Source organism: Myxine glutinosa, chromosome 11, assembly GCF_964187855.1.
Source record: "Myxine glutinosa chromosome 11, kmMyxGlut1.1, whole genome shotgun sequence".
NCBI lineage: Eukaryota > Metazoa > Chordata > Myxini > Myxiniformes > Myxinidae > Myxine > Myxine glutinosa.
Window position 1 is genome coordinate 106193760 of NC_136271.1, and position 22553 is coordinate 106216312.

Below are 22553 nucleotides of genomic sequence, written 5' to 3' on the forward strand. Positions count from 1 at the left end.
CCAGTCATACACCTCACTATTGGTCCCTCACGAACACCCGGGTCTACACCACCCCCCAAGCCGACTAAATCTCCCCTCACACCATATACATTTCCGCGTATATCGTCACTCACCTCAGTACCTCGTCGTCACACCTCCTCTGCCACCTGCAAACTCTTTATTTGGTTAGTGAGCACATCATCATGATTTGAACACAGACCTTGCACATACTCCATCACTTCCTCCCTTATCTCCTTTTTAGTTTCCCTCCGTCTCTTCTTAATTTCACTCACCCCTTCTTCCACCTCCTCTAATTTTTCCTTTACCTCCTTCATCTCCCGGTGCGCCCCCTCTATCTCTTCCTCTAACGCCACTTTAACCGTTTCTATGTGCGTCCTCACCTCTCGGTCCTTCGTCTCCATTACTTCTGTCACCTCTTCCAACTTCTTCGTCAACCCCTCATGTACCGTCTGACATTCCTTCTGTGTCGCTATTAATTCATTTTTAATGTCTTTTTGTGTCGCTTTTAACCCCCCGATTATTGCAGTGTTCTTTTCCACTTGGTCCGCGAGTTCCTTTTGTCCCACTGTCAGCTGTTCTACTCCCCTCGTCAGACCCTCTATTCCCCCCTGTAACCTCGCCGTATTATTCCTCACCTCTTTCTCCATACGCTTCTCCCCTCGCTTTACCTCCTCGCGTACCCCCGAGACCTCCTCGCTTACACCTCGTCGTATCTCCTCCTTCATCTCCATCTCTTTTGTAGATGCCACCCTCATCTGTCCCAATTCATCCCTCTGAGCATCCAATTTACCTTCTAACCCGATTTTCACCTCCTCTATCTGGTTCCCCATCCGTTTGATTTCCCGGGCGGATTGCTCCCCTACTTCCCGCAATTTGCCTTCCATCCTATCTTCTAGCCCCCTTAACCCATTTTTCACCCCCTCCATGTGATTCTCCTGGGCAGCCATTCTATTTTCCACCCCCGTTAACCCATGTTTCACCCCTTCTATCCCATTGTCTAACCCCTCAAATTTCTTGTCTAACCCCTCAAATTTCTTGTCTAACCCCTTAAAATTATTGTCTAACCCCTCAAATTTCTTGTCTAACCCCTCAAATTTGCTGTCCATTTGGTCCCCCATCCTATCCATTTTTGCATTCAGTTGGGTCAAGAATAATCTGAGGTCAAACCCGGTTTGCCCAGCGTCCCTAGCCGCCACCGCGGGCTCGCCCTCCGCGGCGCCGCTATTTTGGGACCCTTCAACCACGTGCGCGAGAGCGCCATTTTGCGCGCCTGAAACCTCCTCAACCACCTCCTCATTGCCCTCCTCCATTTGATCCTGGGTTACTCCTAACCCCTCTCCTAGTTCACCCACCTGCATCCGATCACCTTGACTAGCCATGGCGCGATTTCAAACTTCGGGTTTTTTCGAAAACAAAACAAATTTCGGCCGCTCCAAATTTTGACCAAATTTTTTCTTGATGTTTTAAAAATTTGGTTCGGGCCTCGTATCCCACTCCTGACACCAATTGTTACGGACCGCGGATAAGATGTTGGTTTGCCGAGCGGATGGCCCCACGGCCCTAACAGTTACCCCGACTAACCCGATTCCCGAACGTTGGCCAAATTCGCGCCACAGATATTCAATATGGAAAAGACAAAAGCGACCCGGATGTGAAGAAGAAGAAGAAGACGAAAAGGTTGGAAATACTACTAAATTTATTCCTATTATTTACATGCTCAAAGTAACCAAGGAAGAAGGAAAGATAAGAAAATAATATACAGAAGATATTAGAGACACAGTGCAATTATTAACTTATACAAGCTTAATTAAATACCCAGGGACAAGACACACGGAACAAACTCACGTACACAAAAGGATGGAAAGGCAGGAGGTGGATGGCTGGAGGGAGAGGAAGGTCCAAGGATGCTGCAGCACGATCGGCGCGTTTGGCAGACGCCGTTCCTTCGCGGCCCCGCTCAAAACTGCCGTCCAGGCCCCAAGCTGCGGTTACTGAAGCTGCTGTTGTTGAAGCTGCTGTGTTGCTGCGTGGACGTCGCGTGCTTTCTCCAGGCTTCTTGCTGTTAACTCCTTTTTTTGGTCCAACTTTGGCGAGCAAGGCGATGAATAGCAGGCTTTGTGCTTCCCTGGATATCCTTCGGCAGTACCTTGCGCGCGCGCTTTTATAGCGCCTCCGGCGATCAAGCCGCTGGCCTTTAGGACACGCCCATCGGTCAGCTCGCCTCGACCCTGATTGGTGGGCACAGGCCCTCTGACCCCGAGCTGAGCACATGCTTAATGGCGGCTATTGGGGTGAAATCAGCAACCCACCGCTGTAACAAACCTGTGCCCCGTGCAGTTGGCAATGGAGGCTTGGAGGGGATGTAATTGGCAATTGAGGCTTGGCAATGATGAAAGGGGAATGTGAAAGGAATCTACTCTATTTCACTTGGTGCAATGGAGTGTCATCTTAATGGAAGACAAGGCCTTACCCTAATACACATAATAAAGATATAACTATCAACCAGGGGGAAATCAATGATTGGCTGACGTGATTGTTTATGACCTAATTATGGGATGCCCTTTGACCTTTATACATAACTGGAGTAAGGAGCGTCCAGAATAAAGCACTATTTCACAACAATTTACTATACAATACAACACAATAAAAAAAACACAATCCTCATATCTGCAACTATATATATATATATATATATATATATATATATATATATATATATATATATATATATATATATATATATATATATATATATATATATATATATATATATTGTTGTGGATATGGGATTTGGCCTCCATCCATATCCGCTTGTAAATATTCCCCTATTTCCCCAATACTCCCCAACTATCCCCAATCCCCCATTCCCTAGTCCCATTGTCTGTAAACAACACTCTGTAGCCCCGACCTTCCCCTTTTTCCCCCATTAAATGTCGTGCCCAGGTTCACCGCATCTCACGTAGACAACTATAGGACATCTTGCTAGTTATTCTTAGTCTATGTCAGTTAAGGACTCGTTTCCATTAATTCTGACTCTTCGTTGCACCAGAATGTGATTGTATGGCACCGTTAGTAAGTTTAGGACCTCCCAATACCTCCCCGCATCTCTTCCTCATGGAACAACAACACCAACAACAACAACAGCGGCGGCGGCGCGGCGGCGGCGCGGGGAGTGTGCGTCCTCACTCCGGCTTGGTTAGCCGCCATTGAACATGTGCTCCGACGGGGTTACCACGCAGGGGCTCACTGTCAGCTCCTCGTCAAGGGCGGAGCCCGGTAACCCCCCGCACCCAATAAGAAGCGGCGGACCGATTCCCTCTGGGGCGGAGCTAACGAGCCGAGGGCGTGTCACTCCCCGCTGGACATGCGCAGGAAGACGGAGGTGACGTCAGATGCGCATGAGCTTGGAAGAGAAACGGACGCCACCTCCAGCGCTGAGAAATACCTCCCCGCCTCTCTGGACCGGACCGGGTCGATTCTGCCCCTGAGCCAAGGTGCACCTTGAGCTATTGACTGCCTGCCCTTCCTTGCCATCAATCCCTGTGTGAGTCAGTCTTGTCCCGTTTGTCTGTGGTCTGTCGGGGATAAGATAAGACTGTGTCTAAGTGCTTATCTTTCTGTGCTTTACCTCTTGCCGTGTAATCTAACCGTTCTGCATAACCAATATTATATCCTCCTCCGGAGGTCTTGAGAACTGTACCCCTTGTGTCGTTGCCTTAATCCCAGCCGTTGTGTCCTTTCCTTCATTGATCTAGCGTAGCGCGATTCGGCCAACGTTCGAGTGTAATCGGGTAAACTGTGCGAACACGGCGGCCATTCCGCTCGGCCCATCATAACATCTAAGTCGTGTCCGTAACAATATATATATATATATATATATATATATATATATATATATATATATATATATATATATATATAAATATATATAAGCATATATATATATATATATATATATATATACTTATATATATATATATGTACAGACGTGGCATTTAATATGGAATATTTCTTTTTTCTTGACTTGGGTTTACTTTCTGAACTCAGTATATCAATCTGGTGAGTTTCTTTTACCCTTCGGTGATGTCTTTGTTGAAAGAACCATGTCACTGATTGTCTTTCGCAGCAAGAAGTCAATAACAGGATTATATCACAGGTGGCATGACAAAATGTAAGGACAGGTGCATTTGATGATTGGCTTCACATTCGGGTATGCAAGGGTTGTTGCGTTCTGTATTAGTGGAAAACAACTGCTGCACGTCTACAAAAGTTATTGCCGCCTCCCCTGGAGATGGTCCGTCAACTCGAAAATGCTGTTTGTCATGGAGTGGTGGCTTTACAAAATTCTGGCATGAAACAGCGTGCTATTGCTCGGCAGTATGGCATCACTCAAGGTCAGGTGTCAAAGATCCTGAAACGAAATGCTCAGAGGGGTGTCCTTACTCCAATACCGAGGCCAGGACGTCCACGCAGAACCACAAGGAGAGATGATCGCCAGCTGCACCGGTTAGTCCGCAATGGCCGTACCAAGTCAGCTAATCGGCTTAGGGCTGAGTGGCAGCAACTGAAAAATGTGCCTGTATCCAGAAGGCCAGTCAACCAACGACTGGTTCAAGCAGGCTATCGTGCCAGGCGTCCCCTTAGAAAGCCACGTCTGACCAGACAACACCGCCAGCGCCGATTGCAGTGGGCCAGAGAGCACCGTCAATGGCAGCCAGGACACTGGAATCACGTGATCTTCAGTGACAAGTCTAGATTTCTAGTCTATCGTCATGATGGCCGCGTCCGAGTGCGCAGACAAGTGCATGAAGCCCACAACGAAGATTGTATAGTGCCAAGAGTCCAAGCTGGAGGTGGTGGGGTGACCGTTTGGGCTGCTTTTCATGCAGGGGGCAAAACTGACCTGGTTGTTCTGAATGGAAACCTGAACCAATTCAAGTACAGGGTCCATTCTGGAAGAAACAATTGCTTCCATTTGCTCGTGCAGCCTTTCAAGGAAACTTTGTCTTCCAAGATGACAATGCACGGCCTCATCGTGCTCGCATGATCCAACACTTTCTTGCTGACCGTGGTGTAGAGCATATGGAGTGGCCTGCCATGTCCCCGGATATAAATCCGATAGAGAACTTGTGGGCAGAATTAACACGTCAAATTGACAACTTGGACAAGCAGCTTACCTCTGTGCGTGAATTGCAGCAGGCTAATGTAACTGCATGGCAAGCGATTCCTGTCCAAACCTTGGCAAATCTCGTGAACAGCATGCCTCGACGTGTATGTGCTCTACTGAATGCTCATGGGAGTTACACGAAGTACTGAACTGTAATTTTACTGTCCGTAATCCCAGTCATAATTTAGCTTTTGTTTTTGTTGAAAAAAAAATTGGCTAATGTGCAAAATAAAGAGATACTTCTGGAAAATGTACAGAAGTTTAACACAGTACTGTCCGTGAATTGAGTTCGATATCAGTTTACATCACTTTCAAGGATCAATTAATTTGCTTAGAAATGTCAAATGTGGTTTTTGTTTCTTTTAAAGGTCACATTAACAAAATCTAGAATAATTTCAACATAATTCCAATGAACTTTTGGTTCTAAGTCATCTTGAAAAGTAAGTTCACCCCCACAAAAAAAATATTCCATATTAAATGCCAAGTCTGTATATATATATGTATATATATATATATATATATATATATATATATATATATATATATATATATATATATATATATATATATATATATATATATATATATAAATATATATATATACCGTATATATATATATATATATATATATATATATATATATATATATATATATATATACATACATATATATATATATATATATATATATATATATATATATATATATACATACATATATATATATATATATATATATATATATATATATATATATATATATATATATATATATATACATATATATATATATATATACATATATATATATATATATATATATATATATATATATATATATATATATATATATATATATATATATATATATATTGTTGAGGTTTTGAGATTGTACATATAACATCATTAAAGGTTAAAGGTTTGCCCCCCATAGTTAGTCCACAAGCAACACGTAGGCCCATTAGAATTAGTTATGTCATAGTATGTGTAAGAGTAGGCCATTTCCCTGGTGACATCTGCTTTATGTAAAGAATTAAGCTTAGGTCCTTTCATTTTGCGGCCACCCTCCAATTTCTATCTATGGGCAAACTCGATCCCGCACCCCATTTAGGCTGATCCCTCCGTGTGTGGTGCTTTGGCTGCCAGCAGCATTAGCTGCCTTTTGCTCGCTCAAACTAGTCAGGTAACCACGAGGTAGGCCTGAAAAGAGGGCGGAGGGCGAGGGTCGAGGTGTGGCCGCGTCAAGCAGCGCGTCAGAGGCGGTGACGGTAAGGGCAACAGCCAACCAGGGCTGAGAGGGCATGGCTTGATAGGGCGTGGCAAGAAACGTCTGGTGAGTTCCAGAGGGTTCCAAGGGCGTGGCAATAAAACCCTTTGCACGGAGGCCCCCACCTCAGTTGAGAGATGAGAAGGGAGAGGCGCTTACGAAGAACTGTATAAGGACCGAGCGAACTGATATGAGAGAACTGATCCGGAGCACTCGTGTGAGAACAGTACTGTGAGGACCGGCGTGCACATGACAGTTTGAGGCACTGATTGAGCAGCGCATTGAGAAGCGCGTACTGAACTGTCCGTTTATTACGTACGCAGCCCCATGAGTGTAACCGCCAAAGCCAGCCCTACCGTTCACCCTGTGATAATCCCGTGCGCGCCAAACGACGCGTGGAGAGCTCCTGGCCGCTGCGTTCTTCTACTTCGCGGTGCGAGTTGGGGACCGGAGAGCGAGCTGCCTGGACGCCATCCCTGGACCATCGACCTGTTCGTCTGCAATCCCATGTGAGTGTGTCTGAGTGTGACGGGCCCGTTTGTCTTGGGATAAGTTAAGACTGTTTAAGGCTGCACTGTGTATTCTTCTTCTTCTTATTGTACAAAGTGTAAATAAATCTGTTATTCCTTTTCTTCCCAAATTCGACCGTTTCAGTCATTTCCTCCTAGCCTGGTGTTGGCTTAGCGTTTAGGGTGCCGGCTTGGGATCCTAGGATCCTGGGTTCAAATCCCGGTCGATCGCTGAATTAACGCCAGGGAGGTGGACTCAGCCTGTCATCCTTCCGAGGTCGGCAAATTGAGTACCAGCTTGCTGGGATGAATGATCACGGTGTGTACCCCGGTTTAGAATAGGTACACCGTATCCCTGCGCATCGTAAGAGCGTGACCAAGGGTTGGCGTCAGGAAGGGCATCCGGCCATAAAAACATTGCCTCAAACAGGGAACCATGATTGTCATGGGGCCCGCAAGGCTAACCGCCGCTCTAGCGGGGAAAATGGCCTTAAAACGATCATTCATATATTCATTCAGTCATTTCCTCCATTGGGTAAGCGTGGCACGATTACGGACCGCTTGGATCGGGTTTAGTCCTTGATCACGGCTCGGGTCACGGGTTCGCTACCGCTCGGCATTTCCACCAACACCCGTGATTCGGGCGTGGCTTATTTCCTCATTTCTGGGCGGCGCGAGTACTTAGGTATTAGTGATTAGTCCTACGACCCTACTTCGCGCTGTCCAGGAGTGACGTCATAGGTCCCGGGTCCTGTCGGCTAGTAAAAGACAAGGGGACTAATCCCCCCTTGGTAAAGGGGAAAGGCCGGCGCTGAGATCCGCAACATTTGGTGTCAGGAGTGGGATTTGACCTGAAGTGCACTTAACGCACTCAAAATTACGAGCGGCCGAAATTTAATTATTAACTTCCAAATTAAAATCGTGCCATGGATAACCAAGACGGTCGGATGCCGGTGGGGGGAAATGAGGAAGTAGTGGAGGAGTTAGAATCAACCCAGGACCCCCGAGAAGAATGGGAAGAAGAGGAGAGCATTGATGAGGGTGCAGCAGTGGGGACTGGGGGTGGGAGGGGAAGAAAATGGTGGCGCTTCGCACATGGCGTTGAGGGCCGCGCCCGCTGCGCAAGTGGGGGTGGTGGATATGCAATCCTATATGGACACCTTTATGGCACAAATGAGGGCTTATATGGTAGAGTCAGAGCATAGGATGGATGCTCGGAGTGAGCGATTGGGAAATCAAATTGGGGGATTGAAAAATGATATGGGTGGCCAAATGAAAGAAATGAAAGAAGAAGTGAAAGACGGGTTAACAGGGTTTGAAAACAGAATAGGTGGCCAAATAAAAGAGATGGGGGCGGACATTGAGCGCAGGTCGAGTGGGAAAGTCGCATTGGTACGCGACGGGGTAGCGTGACATGAGGAACGCGTGGAGAGCCGGGTAGAGCAGGGCGCAGTTAGAATGACCGGGGTAGAAATCGCGACTCGTGGTATGGAAAAGCCAAAGGCCGCCGAATTGGAAATTTTTATTTTATGTGCGCCAGCGGTCGTCGAGCTTAATAAAGAAAAAGAAATTATAATTGAAATTGGGGACGAAGAGACGGCAGAGATAGGAATTAAATCGGAGATTGAGATGGAATGCACGCAAAGTCTGTGTTCACATTGTGATGTCGTGCTGCCTAACCCCAATGGAAGTTTGCAGATGCGGTTAGAGGAGAAGAGAATCGCGAAGGTGAGTAGGAGTATGTATGGCACGAAAATGTGTGGCGCGAAAGTGTTTGGCGCGAAAAGATTTTTCGCGCGCTTGGGATTGCGATGTCACCCGGGTGCTCGTGGAAGGTCCGTGGTGCGCTGTGTGAAGGTGAATGGCGCGCGTGTGCGAACGGCGCTGGAGCGCGAGTGTAAGACAGAGTGTATGTGGGAGGAGTGTGTTGAAGAAGAGTGTGGAACAGAGTGTGATAGAGTGTGCGATGGCCGAGGAGAGTGTGCGGGAGTGCACACCAGAGCGCGTGATTGGGTGTGCAGCAAAAGAGTGCACACCCATGGTTGTTACGGAGTACGTAACGGGAGAGTGTACGCGAGGGTGTGCGATGGCCAAGTGTGTAACGGAGTGCGTGAGTGGTATGAGTGCACCAGGATGTGCGCGAGGATGTATGATAATGGAGTGTGTGAGTGGGCCTGAGTGGTGTGCACCTGAGTGTGCAAGAGAAGAGTGTGCATGGGAGAGTGCAGTAGCGAAATGTGTGGAGTGTATGGGAGGCGCTGGAGCGCCTCGGTGTGCGAGTATAGAAAGGGTCGCGTGGTGTGAGAATGCGACTCAAGCATCGACCCAGACCGGGGCAGCGTTTAGCGCGACGAATAGCCGACGTGAGCTCTCGGGGCGTGGTGCACTTTGTGTGCTGCGGGGGCCGGTGGGGATCGTTGCCGCGGCGGTCTCGCAAGGAGCGCCGTGCACGATCCGTGCCGGGCCCCGCCCTGTATGGTCGGTGCCGCGCTTTGGCGAAAGAGGCGAACGGCACGGTTTGAGGCGGTGTAGGAGAGGTCGGACCTTCACCCCCTGGCGGGCGCGGTGCTCCGACCGGGGGAGGTTGGGCCATCGTGCCGGAGACCGAAAGGCTCCGCGCTGGGATGGCGCCTGGAACCTTGGCCCAAGCATGCCTCCTCCCCAGAATCGAAAATGCCGGACGGACCCAACCAGCAGGAGACCAACCACCCGCATGCATTGCTCGGCTTTTCTAAGCCGAGCTGTGAAAATGTATTTCTGCACCGAGAGGCTCGAGAGTAGTGGACGAATCGCATTGGCGTTGGCGAATGGTAGCTTTACCATTCATTGGGGCAATTGAGCTATAGATTAGGGGGTGGCAGTGTAAACTAGCCGAGGGCGGGCTAGGATATTGTGAGGGATTTAGAAATGACCATAGGGACAAGATTTAAGTAGGGACATTGGTACCGGTAGAGGGGACGTAGAGAGATTAGAAGGATGATAATGACGAGGGTGTGCTTAGTGTAAGGGAAGACGGGAAAGCACGAGTATTAGAGGGAAGTAGTTAGTTCGATGATGCTGTGTGTATGAGCTTGAGATTGAGAATCTTTGTGATGAGCTTGAGCAAATGAGGAATTGAATGAGAATCTTTGTGGTGAGCATGAGCAAATGAGGAATTGGTCGGGGATGACCAGAGGTGATGTATGAGTGGTGTATTGAGGACAATTGGAATAGTGTTGAGTGAATGGACTTGCATGGTGTGCAAGTGGGAAATATTTGGTGTAGAATGCTTGGTGGGAGTAAGTGGTGTGGAATGAGTGGTGTGGAGTGCATGGTGCGAAGGAGTGGGTGGGGGAAGATGGACCCCTTCACGAGTACCCGGGCAGGGTAGTTTAAATTTAGGTAGAGGGCTTAGGTAAATTATTGGATATTGACACCTGTGGTGCAGGTAGTAGCAAAGAAGTGCTTGGATGGGTGCATGAGTAGTCAGTGACATGGTTGGGCGTGTGGTTCAATTTGTAGTTATGGTTATTGACCATAATTGTCCCAATTGGTGTCCAGAGTAACCAATTCCCTTGGGGTTTCAATTGCATGCAGTTCAAATCCCTTGGGGGTTATGCTCGGAACGATACCAATTGGGAGTTATGGTCATTGAACATGACATTACGTCACCAACTCCCTCGGAGTTTCAGTTGCATGCGGCTCCAATTCCTTGGGGGTTGTGGTAGTTGCATTACCATTTGTAGTTACGGCACTCCGCCACTGTTAGTCTGTCGGCCAGGTGAGGCTGCAGGTAGGCTCTGGGAGCCAGTTAGAGTTCAGAGTAGTGTTCAGTGGGGCCCGAGGATCCTAGGGAAGGACCTGGGTAGCCCAATGCCAGAGAGGGCATCAGAGGGGTGAGAGAGCCAGGAGGGGCCATTCCCGATTTAGGGTAGTTGTAAGGAGCATGGTAAGCTCGGGTGGCGACTTCAGTGGCGGAGGTGCGCAGGTAGTTGGACCTGCTAGTGGAGCCACACGACCCAGCCCCGAAATTGTGTGAAGGCACGGTATTGAAAAAAATGGGGAGTGAGACCCAAATTGTAGGGCACCACAGGGTGGGTCAATGGGAATTGGTTTTTAGAACCGCATAGAGTAAAGATGCCAATTGGCAGGGCATGACCCTAGGTAGCTTAAAGGAGTTGCCCATAGTTTAAGGAGTTGCCCGGCCCCCGTAGTTTAAAGGAGTTTGCATTTTAAGCAAATGGATTTTTTCTATCTTGCGCGTCTATAAAAAATAATTTCCTCAAATAAAAAGCAAGAGTTGATAGAGCAATGTGACAAAACTATAACGACAATGGCAGAAAAGAAAGAGCAGAAGGTCAAACAGAGTAGTAGTAGTAGTAGTAGTAGTAGTAGTAGTAGTAGTAGTAGTAGTAATAGTAGTAGTAGTAGTAGTAGTAGTAGTAGTAGTAGTAGTAGTAGTAGTAGTAGTATGGGTAAACAAAGACAAAATTGGATGAACAAACCAGTTTGGCGTAACCGTGCGAGTCCAGGATCAGGTTCTCAGGTTTCAGGTCTCGATAGACGACCCCACGTGCATGCAGGTACGAAAATGCCTCGAGCACACAGGCAGTGTAGAACCTTGTCTGTCCGTCTGTGAAGCTCCCGCTGCATGCAAAACATTACAACACAGACATAAGTGTACAACCAGTGGACCACAGCATGATGGTTTGTTCACAAAAAATAACAACAACGACGACAATGAGAACTAAGGTAACAGTAACATATGTCTCATGAAAGACGAGTACTGTATCTCATTATTTGGCAGAATTCAGAATATTGAAAATATATATAATCCAAACAAGGCCCTTCTGACCCGCTAAATGCGTCATAACATTAAACGCAATGAGCTGGTACTCATTTTGCTGACCTCGAAAGGATTACAGGCTGAGTCAACCTACCTGGTGTTGTTTCAAAGGCATGACAGGGGCTCAAACTCAAGACCCTAGGATCTTAAACTAGCCACCTTAATCATTAAGCCAACACCAGGCCTACTGAGTAAAATTACTCACCCATATATATTTTACTAACGTCACCCGTATATGTTTAAATAAAAATTACCAACTCTCACCTCTGGAGTTGTAAATACAAGTTATAGTTGTAAATACAATTTCTTGGGAAAACCACATTTCCAAGCTGGCCTCCAAAGCCAGTCGCCGACTGGGCATCCTCCGTCGTGCGAAGTCCTTCCTTGGCACACCTGAGCTCCTCACCACATACAAGGCTTTCATCCGCAGCTCTATGGAATACTGTTCCCCCCTCTGGGCTGGTGCTCCTGCCTCACACCTAGCTCGTCTTCACGCTGTTGAAACCAAAGCTTTCAGAATCATTGGAATCTCCTGCGATGTAGTCAACTCCGAGGGCCTTTCACTCACTCACCGCAGGCAGGTTGGTGGTCTTTCTGTCTTCTACCGACTCCTCTCCGGCCTTGCTCCCCCAGCTCTGTCTGTGCTCTGTCCCCCTAATATTCCTTCAGGTCACACAAGATCTGCCTGCAACCCTCTTATGGTTAAACTGCCAAAGTCTCGGCTCTCTGCTCACCTTCACTCTTTCATTCCCCTTTTCTCCCGCCTCTGGAACAAACTCCCCCACTCCCTTCAATCCCACTCCTCCCTCCAGGTCTTTAAAACAGCTGTTCACCACCATCTCTTATCTTCCCCCATCGAAAACCTTGATCTTTTCTACCCCCGGTAATTCACCCCAGAGTCCTTGCAGTGTTCATATGTTTTATTCCTCTCCTACCTCCCCCCAAGTCCTCCCGATGTCCCTGCTCTCAAATGTTGTGTTTGTGTCCTTCCCCCTCTCTCCCCATCCTGTCTGCCGCTCCCCTTGTTTTTTGTGTTTTGTGTGTCGGTTTGTCTTTTTGTGTGATTAATGTTAGCTCTTTCACGAGCCTCGATCTTGTATACAAAAAAAACAAACAAACAAACAAAAAAACAAACCTGAACTGGGCCGACATGCAAACCCCGGCGACACACATCAGAGGGGCGTGTGGCATGCTACGATTATAGGCAACCCATTGCTCATGAATTTGAAAATATTTTGCCACATCATTGCCGCTACTTGATGATCCGTTTTCTTTGCTAAAATGTTGTTTTATATATAACGAGCCGCAATGGGGCCCAACGATGCAGGACATTTGTCTGGTAACATCAACGGGGTCAAAAGTTCAAATTCCTCTGCGGCAGCAGTATAATTTAAACTCGAAGGAATCTGCTCCTTCTGGATAGGCCAGTGGATTTGGGCCTCTGAATTGTAAAAAAAGAAAAGAAAAAAGAGGTTTTAAAGTGATGTCTGCCATTTCTCTCACTCAATGAGACAAAGCAGCAATCGGATCGGTGAATCCAACTTGGTTTCATCCCTCAAAAGCATTAATATACCGAAGAACTAAACTCGGGGAGTCGGGGTGAAATTTCCTGAATCAAGAGATTGTGTCTGATTTGTTTGCTCCAAGATTCTTGAGCTTTGTTTGTTTTACATCCTATGTTATGATTGTAGCAGTTCGCTCTTCTTCCACTCTACTAAAAATCAACCAATAGTTTCTCATTTCCTCCTGATGATTTGCTATTCATTTTGAGCAGGAACACGGTTCAGGAGAACGTTTCGATTAAAGATTCGGGACCCATATTTGAGCTTAGAAAACAAAATCATCCTCGTCTTCACTCTTCAGCTCCCACCAAATAAGGAATTGAATGGATTTTTAAAAAGCCTTTCTTATAATAAAATCATACACATTGAAAAGAGGGAAAAGGTAAAAAAAATGTTGATACTTTTTTATCCGCAAATTATTTAATTTTCACATCATTCGACTCGTAACCTTGAGTCCTGGACTATGTGGTTCATGTCTAATATGTGACAGCCAGGCCATTGGCTCCCTGGGCTATTGCCACTTCCAACTCATGGTTGTCTGTACACAGGTAGTCCCCGGCTTCCGTTCATATGAATATTATACGTACTTCATAACCATGTTTCGGTCTTTGGAACGTTGATTCATTCATCCAAACACGACTTCTTCGAACAGCCCTAAAGCATCCCAACTCTCAGGTAAAGTTTGTTTTGTTTTAGCATACAGCAAAATTGTGTCAATTTAAAAAATCTTAATATAAAATCTATAAATAAATAAAAATGAAAAATGTGTTAAGTTTCTTTGATGTTCCTCGTTCTCAGTCAGAATAAGTACCATATGTGTAAATCGTGTATATATATCAGTCATTATGCAACTTCATACCATCAGTGGAGAACCACCAGTAAGGTGTCCTATCCAGCTACTGCTGCACCTTACTGGGAGTGATAAGCACCGCCTGCCACACGGTAACGTTATCTCTGGTATCCAATCACTATATGGAGTCGACCTGGATGTGGTTGGGAGTTACTAATTAGTATCTGTAATTTGGCGCTCCAACCTAATGAGCAAACGTCATGACGTCATCGCCACGCATGTCCGCATTGCCTGCCAAACTCCGGAGGGGCCATCGAGCAGTGCGTCATATGTAACTGAAAGGTTTTTAGTCACAAATGTATGGAAGGCTCACTGCGTTGCCCTGATGAAGCCCCAACAAGGGCGAAACCAGGTCGGTAACTGTGAGTTTTGCACACACTTGTGACAGTATCTGAACTAAGATCCATTTTGACGCATTGCTAGATGGCTCCTCCGAAGCTTGGCAGGCAATGCGGACATGCGTGGCAATTACGTCATCACGTTCGATCATTAGGTTGGAGCGCTAAAATTATAGATACTAATATATATATATATATATATATATACATACATATACATATACTATATATATATCTATATATATATCTCTATATATATATATATATATATATATATATACATATACATATACTGTATATATATATATATATATATATATATATATATATATATATATATATATATATATATATATATATATATATATATATATATATTGTTAAGGATCTCAACGTCGGCCTTTTCCCCTTACCAAGGGGGGGGGGGGGGGGGGGTTAGCCCCTTGTCTGTTACTGACCGACGTGAGTCCTGGAAATCCCAACGCTCCTTCCGGTCGGGAGCAGCCAGGGTAATTGGTCAATGAAAAGTCCCAAGGACCTGAGTGCCACTCCTGACCGCGAAGCAGGGAAGGGACTCCCGCTCGAACCACGGTTTTAGATGGACTAGTTGCCGAGCGGTTTTAGCAACCCGAAGATCGAGCCGTTTAGCAAAGACTAACCCGATCCTGAGCGTTGGCCAAAATCGCACCACAGGTACTCAATGGGGGAAATCACAAAGACGATCAGATGTGAAAGAAGAAACCAAAGTAAGGGAAGAACACAGGTTTATTGCTATCTATAAGAGGAAATGAAAGAAGGGCATTTATACAAGAAATGGAAGGAGCAGGACACAGAGCAAATCCTTAAAACAAGCTTAACTTAAAACCCCAGACAACACAGAGGACAGACGACTAGCAGACTCACACGAATGGGGGATGAAAGGAATGGCAGAAGGTTCGTTCAGCTGGCGAGTTTCCGTTCCGACCCACGACTCTCTCTCTCTCTCTCTGTCGGTAACACTGGGATTTTCCACTCCAGATCCTCTTCCTCCTCGTACCTCGAACCCAGCTCCAGCCTTGAACCAACTCAGCAGCACGTACTCAACTCTCGTACCAGCTCTGAACCAAAATCCAGCTCTTGAACCAAAGCAGCAGCATGTACCCAGCTCTCGTACCAGCTCTGATCCAAAATCCAGCTCTTGAACCAACGCAGCAGCATGTACCCAGCTCTCGTACCAGCACTGAACCAAAATCCAGCTCTTGAACCAATGCAGCAACACGTACCCAGCTTTTGTACCAGCTCTGAACCAAAATCCAGCTCTTGAACCAACGCAGCAGCACGCACCCAGCTTGTGCGCGATCGTCGCACGCATATATCAAGCGGGGTCGTGACACGCCCTCGGCCGTTTGGGTACCGCCCCCGTGCTCTGTTTTGTGGCCTTATATGGCAATGCCACAATCTTGTAACCTTATTTGGGCATGGAGCTGAACAGCCCCGCCCCCGTGGCGAGCCACGGGCTTGTAGCCTTATTTGGGCATAGAGCTGAACAGCCCCGCCCCCCGTGGCGAGCCACGGGCTTGTCTCTTCTCGGCGACCCCGCCCTTCTTGTCCAAACAGAGCACGGAGCACATGTTCACAATGGCGGTGAACGCCGCTTTCAAACCAGGGCCAGTTGAGAGGGCACGCACCCCACGCTTGTCAAGCTGTTTTGCACGGAGAGAGAGAGTTTTGCTGGGAAATGAAATCCTTGAAGGGGACCTATCTTATTTGATTCGGTGCAATGCAATGAACTAGTGGAAAAACAGAGCCTTATACTGACATATAATAAAGAGATAACTATTTAGAAGGTCCTATGATTTTCTACGTGTGTGCGATGGACTAACTAAGGGGACGACCTTTGATCTTTACAATTAATGGAGGTATTTACAAGGAATTATTACATTATTACATTAATTATTACATCACTGAAATAAAATCCTGGCTTCAAATCAACTTCCTCAAGCTTAACTGTGATAAATCTGAAATAATCATCATTGGCCCAAAAACGCTCACAAAATCCACCCATAACTTTGCCCTCAACATCGACGGTATCCCAGTATCCACCTCCCCTCACATCCGGAATCTTGGCGTCATCTTTGACCAAACCCTTTCCTTCGACAAATACACTAAACAGATCACAAAGTCAGCCTTCTTTCACCTGAAAAACATTGCCCGTCTCCGCTCATCCCTCTCCTCCACGGCTGCAGAAACCCTCATCCACGCCTTCATCACCTCCCGTCTGGACTACTGCAATAGCCTCCTCTATGGTTCACCCTCAAAAATCACCAATAAACTCCAATACATTCAGAACTCCGCTGCCCGTCTACTCACCCATTCCCGGACCCGTGACCACATCACCCCCGTCCTTTACAAGCTTCACTGGCTCCCCATCCCCCAGAGAATCCAGTACAAAATCCTCCTCTTGACATACAAAGCCCTCCATAACCTGGCCCCATCCTACCTGGCTGACCTCCTCTCCAGACACACTCCCACCCGCAACCTCCGCTCTGCTGGTACCAACCTCCTGACCCCCTCCATCCGGACCAAATTCAGATCCTGGGGGGACAGGGCCTTCTCCATCGCTGCTCCCACCCTCTGGAACTCACTACCTCACACCATCAGAGACTCCTCCTCACTCACCACATTCAAAACATCACTAAAGACCCACCTGTTCAATACTGCATTCAACATTCAACCCACAGCATCTAACCCCTGACTATCTCTTCTCCTTCTCCCTCCTTTTGCTTTAAATATTTCCCTATTGATTCTTGTCTTTTTGCAATTGTTGTTTTCATGTATTGTTATGCATTATGTTTTCCACTCTGTCAAAGCGCCTTTGGGCTTCTGGAAAAGCGCTATACAAAATAAATGAATTATTATTATTATTATTATTATTTACAGAGGGTGATATTTACAAACAATTACCAACGTGCAGGATTCTCAAATCCGCAACAATATATCTATAGTTATAAGAAACGCATACTTGAGGTTGTTTCTGCCAAAGGGGGCAATACCACCTATTAGAGCCAAGGGTGTACTTACTTTTTCCACATGCGAAATTTGCATTTATGTTTATTTAAATTATGCAATGGACTACAAAATGTAAATGTTTCATGATATTTGTTATATTATATCACCTTTATCTATCAATATTGTTGAAATGAAGATCAAATAGCTGTATGTTGAAATATGTTGAAAAAGTCAAAACTTTACATGGGGTGTACTTACTTTTTCACGTGACTGTATATACAATTTATTGAAAAGGGCCTCAAAATATAACTTGCCTTTTATATTGGTTTCTCAATTAATTTAAGTTGTGGTATTTAAGTAATTTAAGTAGCCCTGGTGTTGAGCTAGCGGCTAGGGTGCCGGCTTAGGATCCAAGGATCCTGGGTTTGAATCCCGGTCGATTGCTGAATTAACGCCAGGGGGGTTGACTCAGCCTGTCATCCTTCTGAGGTCGGCTAATTGAGTACCAGTTCACTGGTAATTCCCTGTTTGTCGTTAAAAGGCGACAAACAGGGTTGGCGTCAGGAAGGGCATCCGGCCGTAAAACATTGCTTCAAAAAGGGGACCAAAAAACAACAACAACCACGGTTCCCGAAAAAGGCCAACCCCCGCTTTGCGGGGAAAAATGGCCTCTAAAGGTGTTTTTTTCTCAATTAATTTAAGTACCATACATGTAAATTATATTCTGTACATGTACATATATTGTTAAAAAGAATCATATAAAAGGACTCCCAAAATAAAATTAGCCTCAGGCCTCAAGTACAGTTAATCCACCCCTGGTTCTGTGTGCTTGCCAGTTTTTGCATCTGTTATGTATTTTGAGCTAATTTGCTGGTTCTTGCTTTTACGTTTATGTTTCTATTTATAATCCACGATTTTAAAAAAAAACAATGTTTCAAATAAGAAAACGTGAATGGATTCTTTCTGCCGCAGGCCAATCTTACATGTTCACCCAGGCTTGTCTGTATGCAATTGGAGTTCTAATTCTATAGGACTTGGCACAACATGTCCACATACATATTACCTCGCCAAAACCTATTTCATGGATCGACGATCTGTCCATGACTCGATCTCAAAATCTAGTCCTAAAACCAAAAAAATAAATAAAGTCATGACCCTGCATAAATGTCGGATAGTTTTTCTCCACTTGTTTCACTTTGTCAATGAAAACTTCCGAACCATGAACTTAAAATGTGATGTGCGCATGGGGCATTTGGCCTTACAAACTGCTCATCAGAACTCGTACAGGAAGTAACAATTGTTGGTGTGGAACATGGGGTCTTGGTTATACTTCCAGTGATGAGGTACTATTGGATATAATTACCTCCGCCACCAAAGGTGGATGGAGGTTATGTTTTCACCCCTGTCTGTCTGTCTGTTTGTCCATTTGTCCATTTGTGAACAAAATATCTCAAAAAGTTGTGGACGGATTCAGACGAAATTTGGCAGAAATGTAGCGCATGTGAAAAGGACGAAATGATTAGATTTTGGTGAAGATTCGGATTCGGATCCGGCTACTAGAATTTTTTAAGCGATTCTTCACCATCGGGAGATCGGGCCAAAAACTATACATAGCAGGTTATCTCAAAAATTTATGGACGGATTTGGACGAAAATTGTTGGACCGGTTGGGTGTGTGACAAGAACAAATAGATTCGATTTTGGTGAAGATCCAGAGCCGGATCCGGCTCGTATAATTTTAAAAGTGATTCTTCACCATTGAGTGATATGGCCAACCAGAGGGAGGTTTGCTCTCCACTGAGTGCCGTTCTAGTTCTTCATGGGATGGTTTGTGGGCTCAACTCCTGAAGTCAATCCTGGTGGTGATGTTCAGAAGTACCCAGTTATTGTATGAATATGCATTCTGGCCCTTTGGGGCATCCATTGTATGAGCATCCATTCTGGCCCATGCATTCTGGCCCCAGTTATTGTATGAACATGCATTCTGGCCCATGCATTCTGGCCCTTTGGGGCCTCCATTATATGAGCATCCATTCTGGCCATTCTGGCCCATGCAATCTGGCCCCAGTTATTGTATGAACATGCATTCTGGCCCTTTGGGGCATCCATTATATGAGCATCCATTCTGGCCCATGCATTCTGGCCCCAGTTATTGTATGAACATGCATTCTGGCCCTTTGGGGCATCCATTGTATGGGCATCCATTCTGGCCCGTGCATTCTGGCCCTTTGGGGCGTCCATTGTATGGGCATCCATTGTATGGGCATCCATTGTATGCGCATCCATTCTGGCCCATGCATTCTGGCCCTTTGGCCTGGGATGTATGCATGCATTTTGTTGACTGTGTGCTACAGCCTTTAGGCTGACATACAGTCACGTGAAAAAGTAAGTACACCCCATGTAAAGTTTTGACTTTTTCAACATATTTCAACATACAGCTATTTGATCTTCATTTCAACAATATTGAGAGATAAAGGTGATATAATATAACAAATATCATGAAACATTTACATTTTGTAGTCCATTGTATAATTTAAATAAACATAAATGCAAATTTCGCATGTGGAAAAAGTAAGTACACCCCTACATTTATCACTACTTCAAATACCTAAAAGTAGAATCAGGTGCACCAGCTCAGGTGCAAATGATTAGAACATCGTTAGAGAGGATCTTGGAGGAACCTGTCTTATTTAAACCTCAGACATTTCGTTTGGTTTGCTCTTTGTTGTTGAAGTGTGCGACGTCACCATGCCCAGATCAAAAGAGCTCTCTGAGGCCTTCAGAAAGAAGGTTATAGATGTTTTCGAGTCTGGGAAGGGATTTGAAAAGATCTCCAAACAATTTGAAATCAATCATTCGACTGTCCGGAAGATTATCTACAAGTGGAGAAGATTCCAAACAACTGCCAACTTGTTCAGGCCAGGCCACCCCAGCAAGTTCAGCCCGAGAGCAGACCGCAAGATGCTGAAAGAAGTCTCTAAGGACCCCAGAATATCATCACGGGACCTACAGGTAGCTCTTGACACTGTCGAGGTCAAAGTGCACGAGTCTACCATTAGAAAGAGGGTGCACAAATTTGATCTACATGGGAGGTGTGCCAGGAGGAAACCTTTGCTGTCCAGAAAGAACATCAGGGCAAGACTAAAGTTTGCCAATGAACACCTAGGCAAAGACCACAACTTCTGGAACAATGTGCTCTGGACAGATGAGTCAAAGGTAGAGCTGTTTGGCCACAGTGCCAGAAGACATGTTTGGTGAAAACCAAAGACAGCATTTGACCACAAGAACCTGATACCAACTGTAAAGCATGGTGGTGGAAATATTATGGTTTGGGGCAGCTTCGCTGCATCAGGGCCTGGGCAGCTCACCATCATAGAATCCACTATGAATTCTTCATTGTACCAGAGGGTGCTTGAGGATAATGTGAGGTCATCTGTCGGAAAGTTGAAGCTCAACCGAAGGTGGAATTTGCAACATGACAATGACCCTAAACATACCAGTAAATTCACCAATGAATGGCTGAAAAGAAAGAAATGGAGTGTTCTGGAATGGCCAAGTCAAAGAGGAGAGAGGGGAGGGGGGAGTGGTGGCGGCAGGAGTCGTTTTCTTAAAGAAAACGTCGAGAGTAGACCGCACAGTTTGCTTCTTTTTCTCGTCGTATATTTCTCTATAACAACGAAGAGCCTCTTGTAGTTGTCGGTCGAGCTTGGCAAAACGATCGACATTCATGTCCATACTGGCGATCACCTGTAGGCCTTTATTGAAGATGGCGAATGCTTCAGCCAATCCTTTCACAGTGAACATTTTCTCCGGTTTGTCCTCTTCTTTTTTCGCTCCTCTAATTCAATCAAGTATTCATTAGATAACTCTCCCGGCGCAAACTCCACCAATTCTTCCATGACAACTTCGAGCTCTAAACTTCTGGCAAACTTCACAACTTCTCACCAATCTCGTCCATCATGTCGTCCTTGTCGAAACCTTCGAACGAATTAACATAACGTTTCAGACACTTCCTCCCATGCTGCAGCAATATTCTTGATACACTGAAGAACGTTGTAACTTTTCCAAAAGTCACGTAACGTTCTCGAGCTGCACGATTATTTTCAGCTTTAACTCCAGGTCGATCGCCTTTCTCTTCTTTTTCTCCGATCCATCAGTGGATGCACTCTTCCTCTTGCAAGACATGATGATGGCAGTACGGTACACCGTACACACACACTTATATGTGATGGAGCTTAAGGGATGTTGTCAGCGCGAGGCACAAGGAGCAACTGAGATTTTTGCGACGGTCGTAAGTGCGAGTTGTCGTTCGTCGCCTACGTCGTAACTCGAGGAGAGTCTGTATATATAATATATTATATATATATATATATATATATATATATATATATATATGTATGTATATGTATATATGTATATATATATATATATATATATATATATATATATATATATATATATATATATATTGTGACAAGAGATTCGGAGGATGGAGCCAATATTGTTGAATTTCCTGTTGCGGGCAACGTATGATGTGCTTCCGTCACCAGTAAACTTGAGATTGTGAGGGTTGTTGCAGGAGGAGAGATGTTATTTGTGTGGAGGTGTGGGAACGGTGCAGAATGCACTAAGTGCATGCTCACTAGCATTGGCAGCAGGACAATAGAGGTGGCGACATGATCATGTGCTGGCGGTGGTGGTGCAGATGGTGCAACAAGAGGTGCTGAGGTCGAGAGGGAGAAGAGTGGAGAAGGAGATTGATGGGGGAGAGGTGTGGTTTTTCCAAGAGGGCCAAGTGGTAAGAGGTGGAAAGAGGAGGAGGTGGAAAGCAAGAGGGCTGTCAGATGCTTGTGATTGGCAGGTGGTGGCAGACATAAAGCCACAATTGGTATTCCCAGAGGAGATCTGTGTGAAAAGGTTGCGGACTGACATTGTCATTTGGTCAGTTGCAACAAGACAGGTCATCTTAGGGGAATTGTCTGTACCTTGGGAACAGAACATGGAGGAGGTGCACGAGAGGAAGAGAGGAAAGTACAGTGAGCTGGAGG

General features: G+C 45.6%; 1 protein-coding gene across 2 annotated transcripts in view; it reads right to left on the minus strand.

The window, feature by feature from the left end:
- LOC137437031 (cGMP-dependent protein kinase 1) overlaps positions 1 to 22553 on the minus strand; it is a 128376-nt gene that overhangs the window by 51326 nt on the left and 54497 nt on the right. For both annotated transcript variants that reach the window (XM_068131345.2, XM_068131343.2), the window contains one exon: positions 11428 to 11569. In XM_068131345.2, the coding sequence (XP_067987446.1) occupies positions 11428 to 11569 (142 nt within the window). The remainder of the gene's footprint in view (positions 1 to 11427; positions 11570 to 22553) is intronic.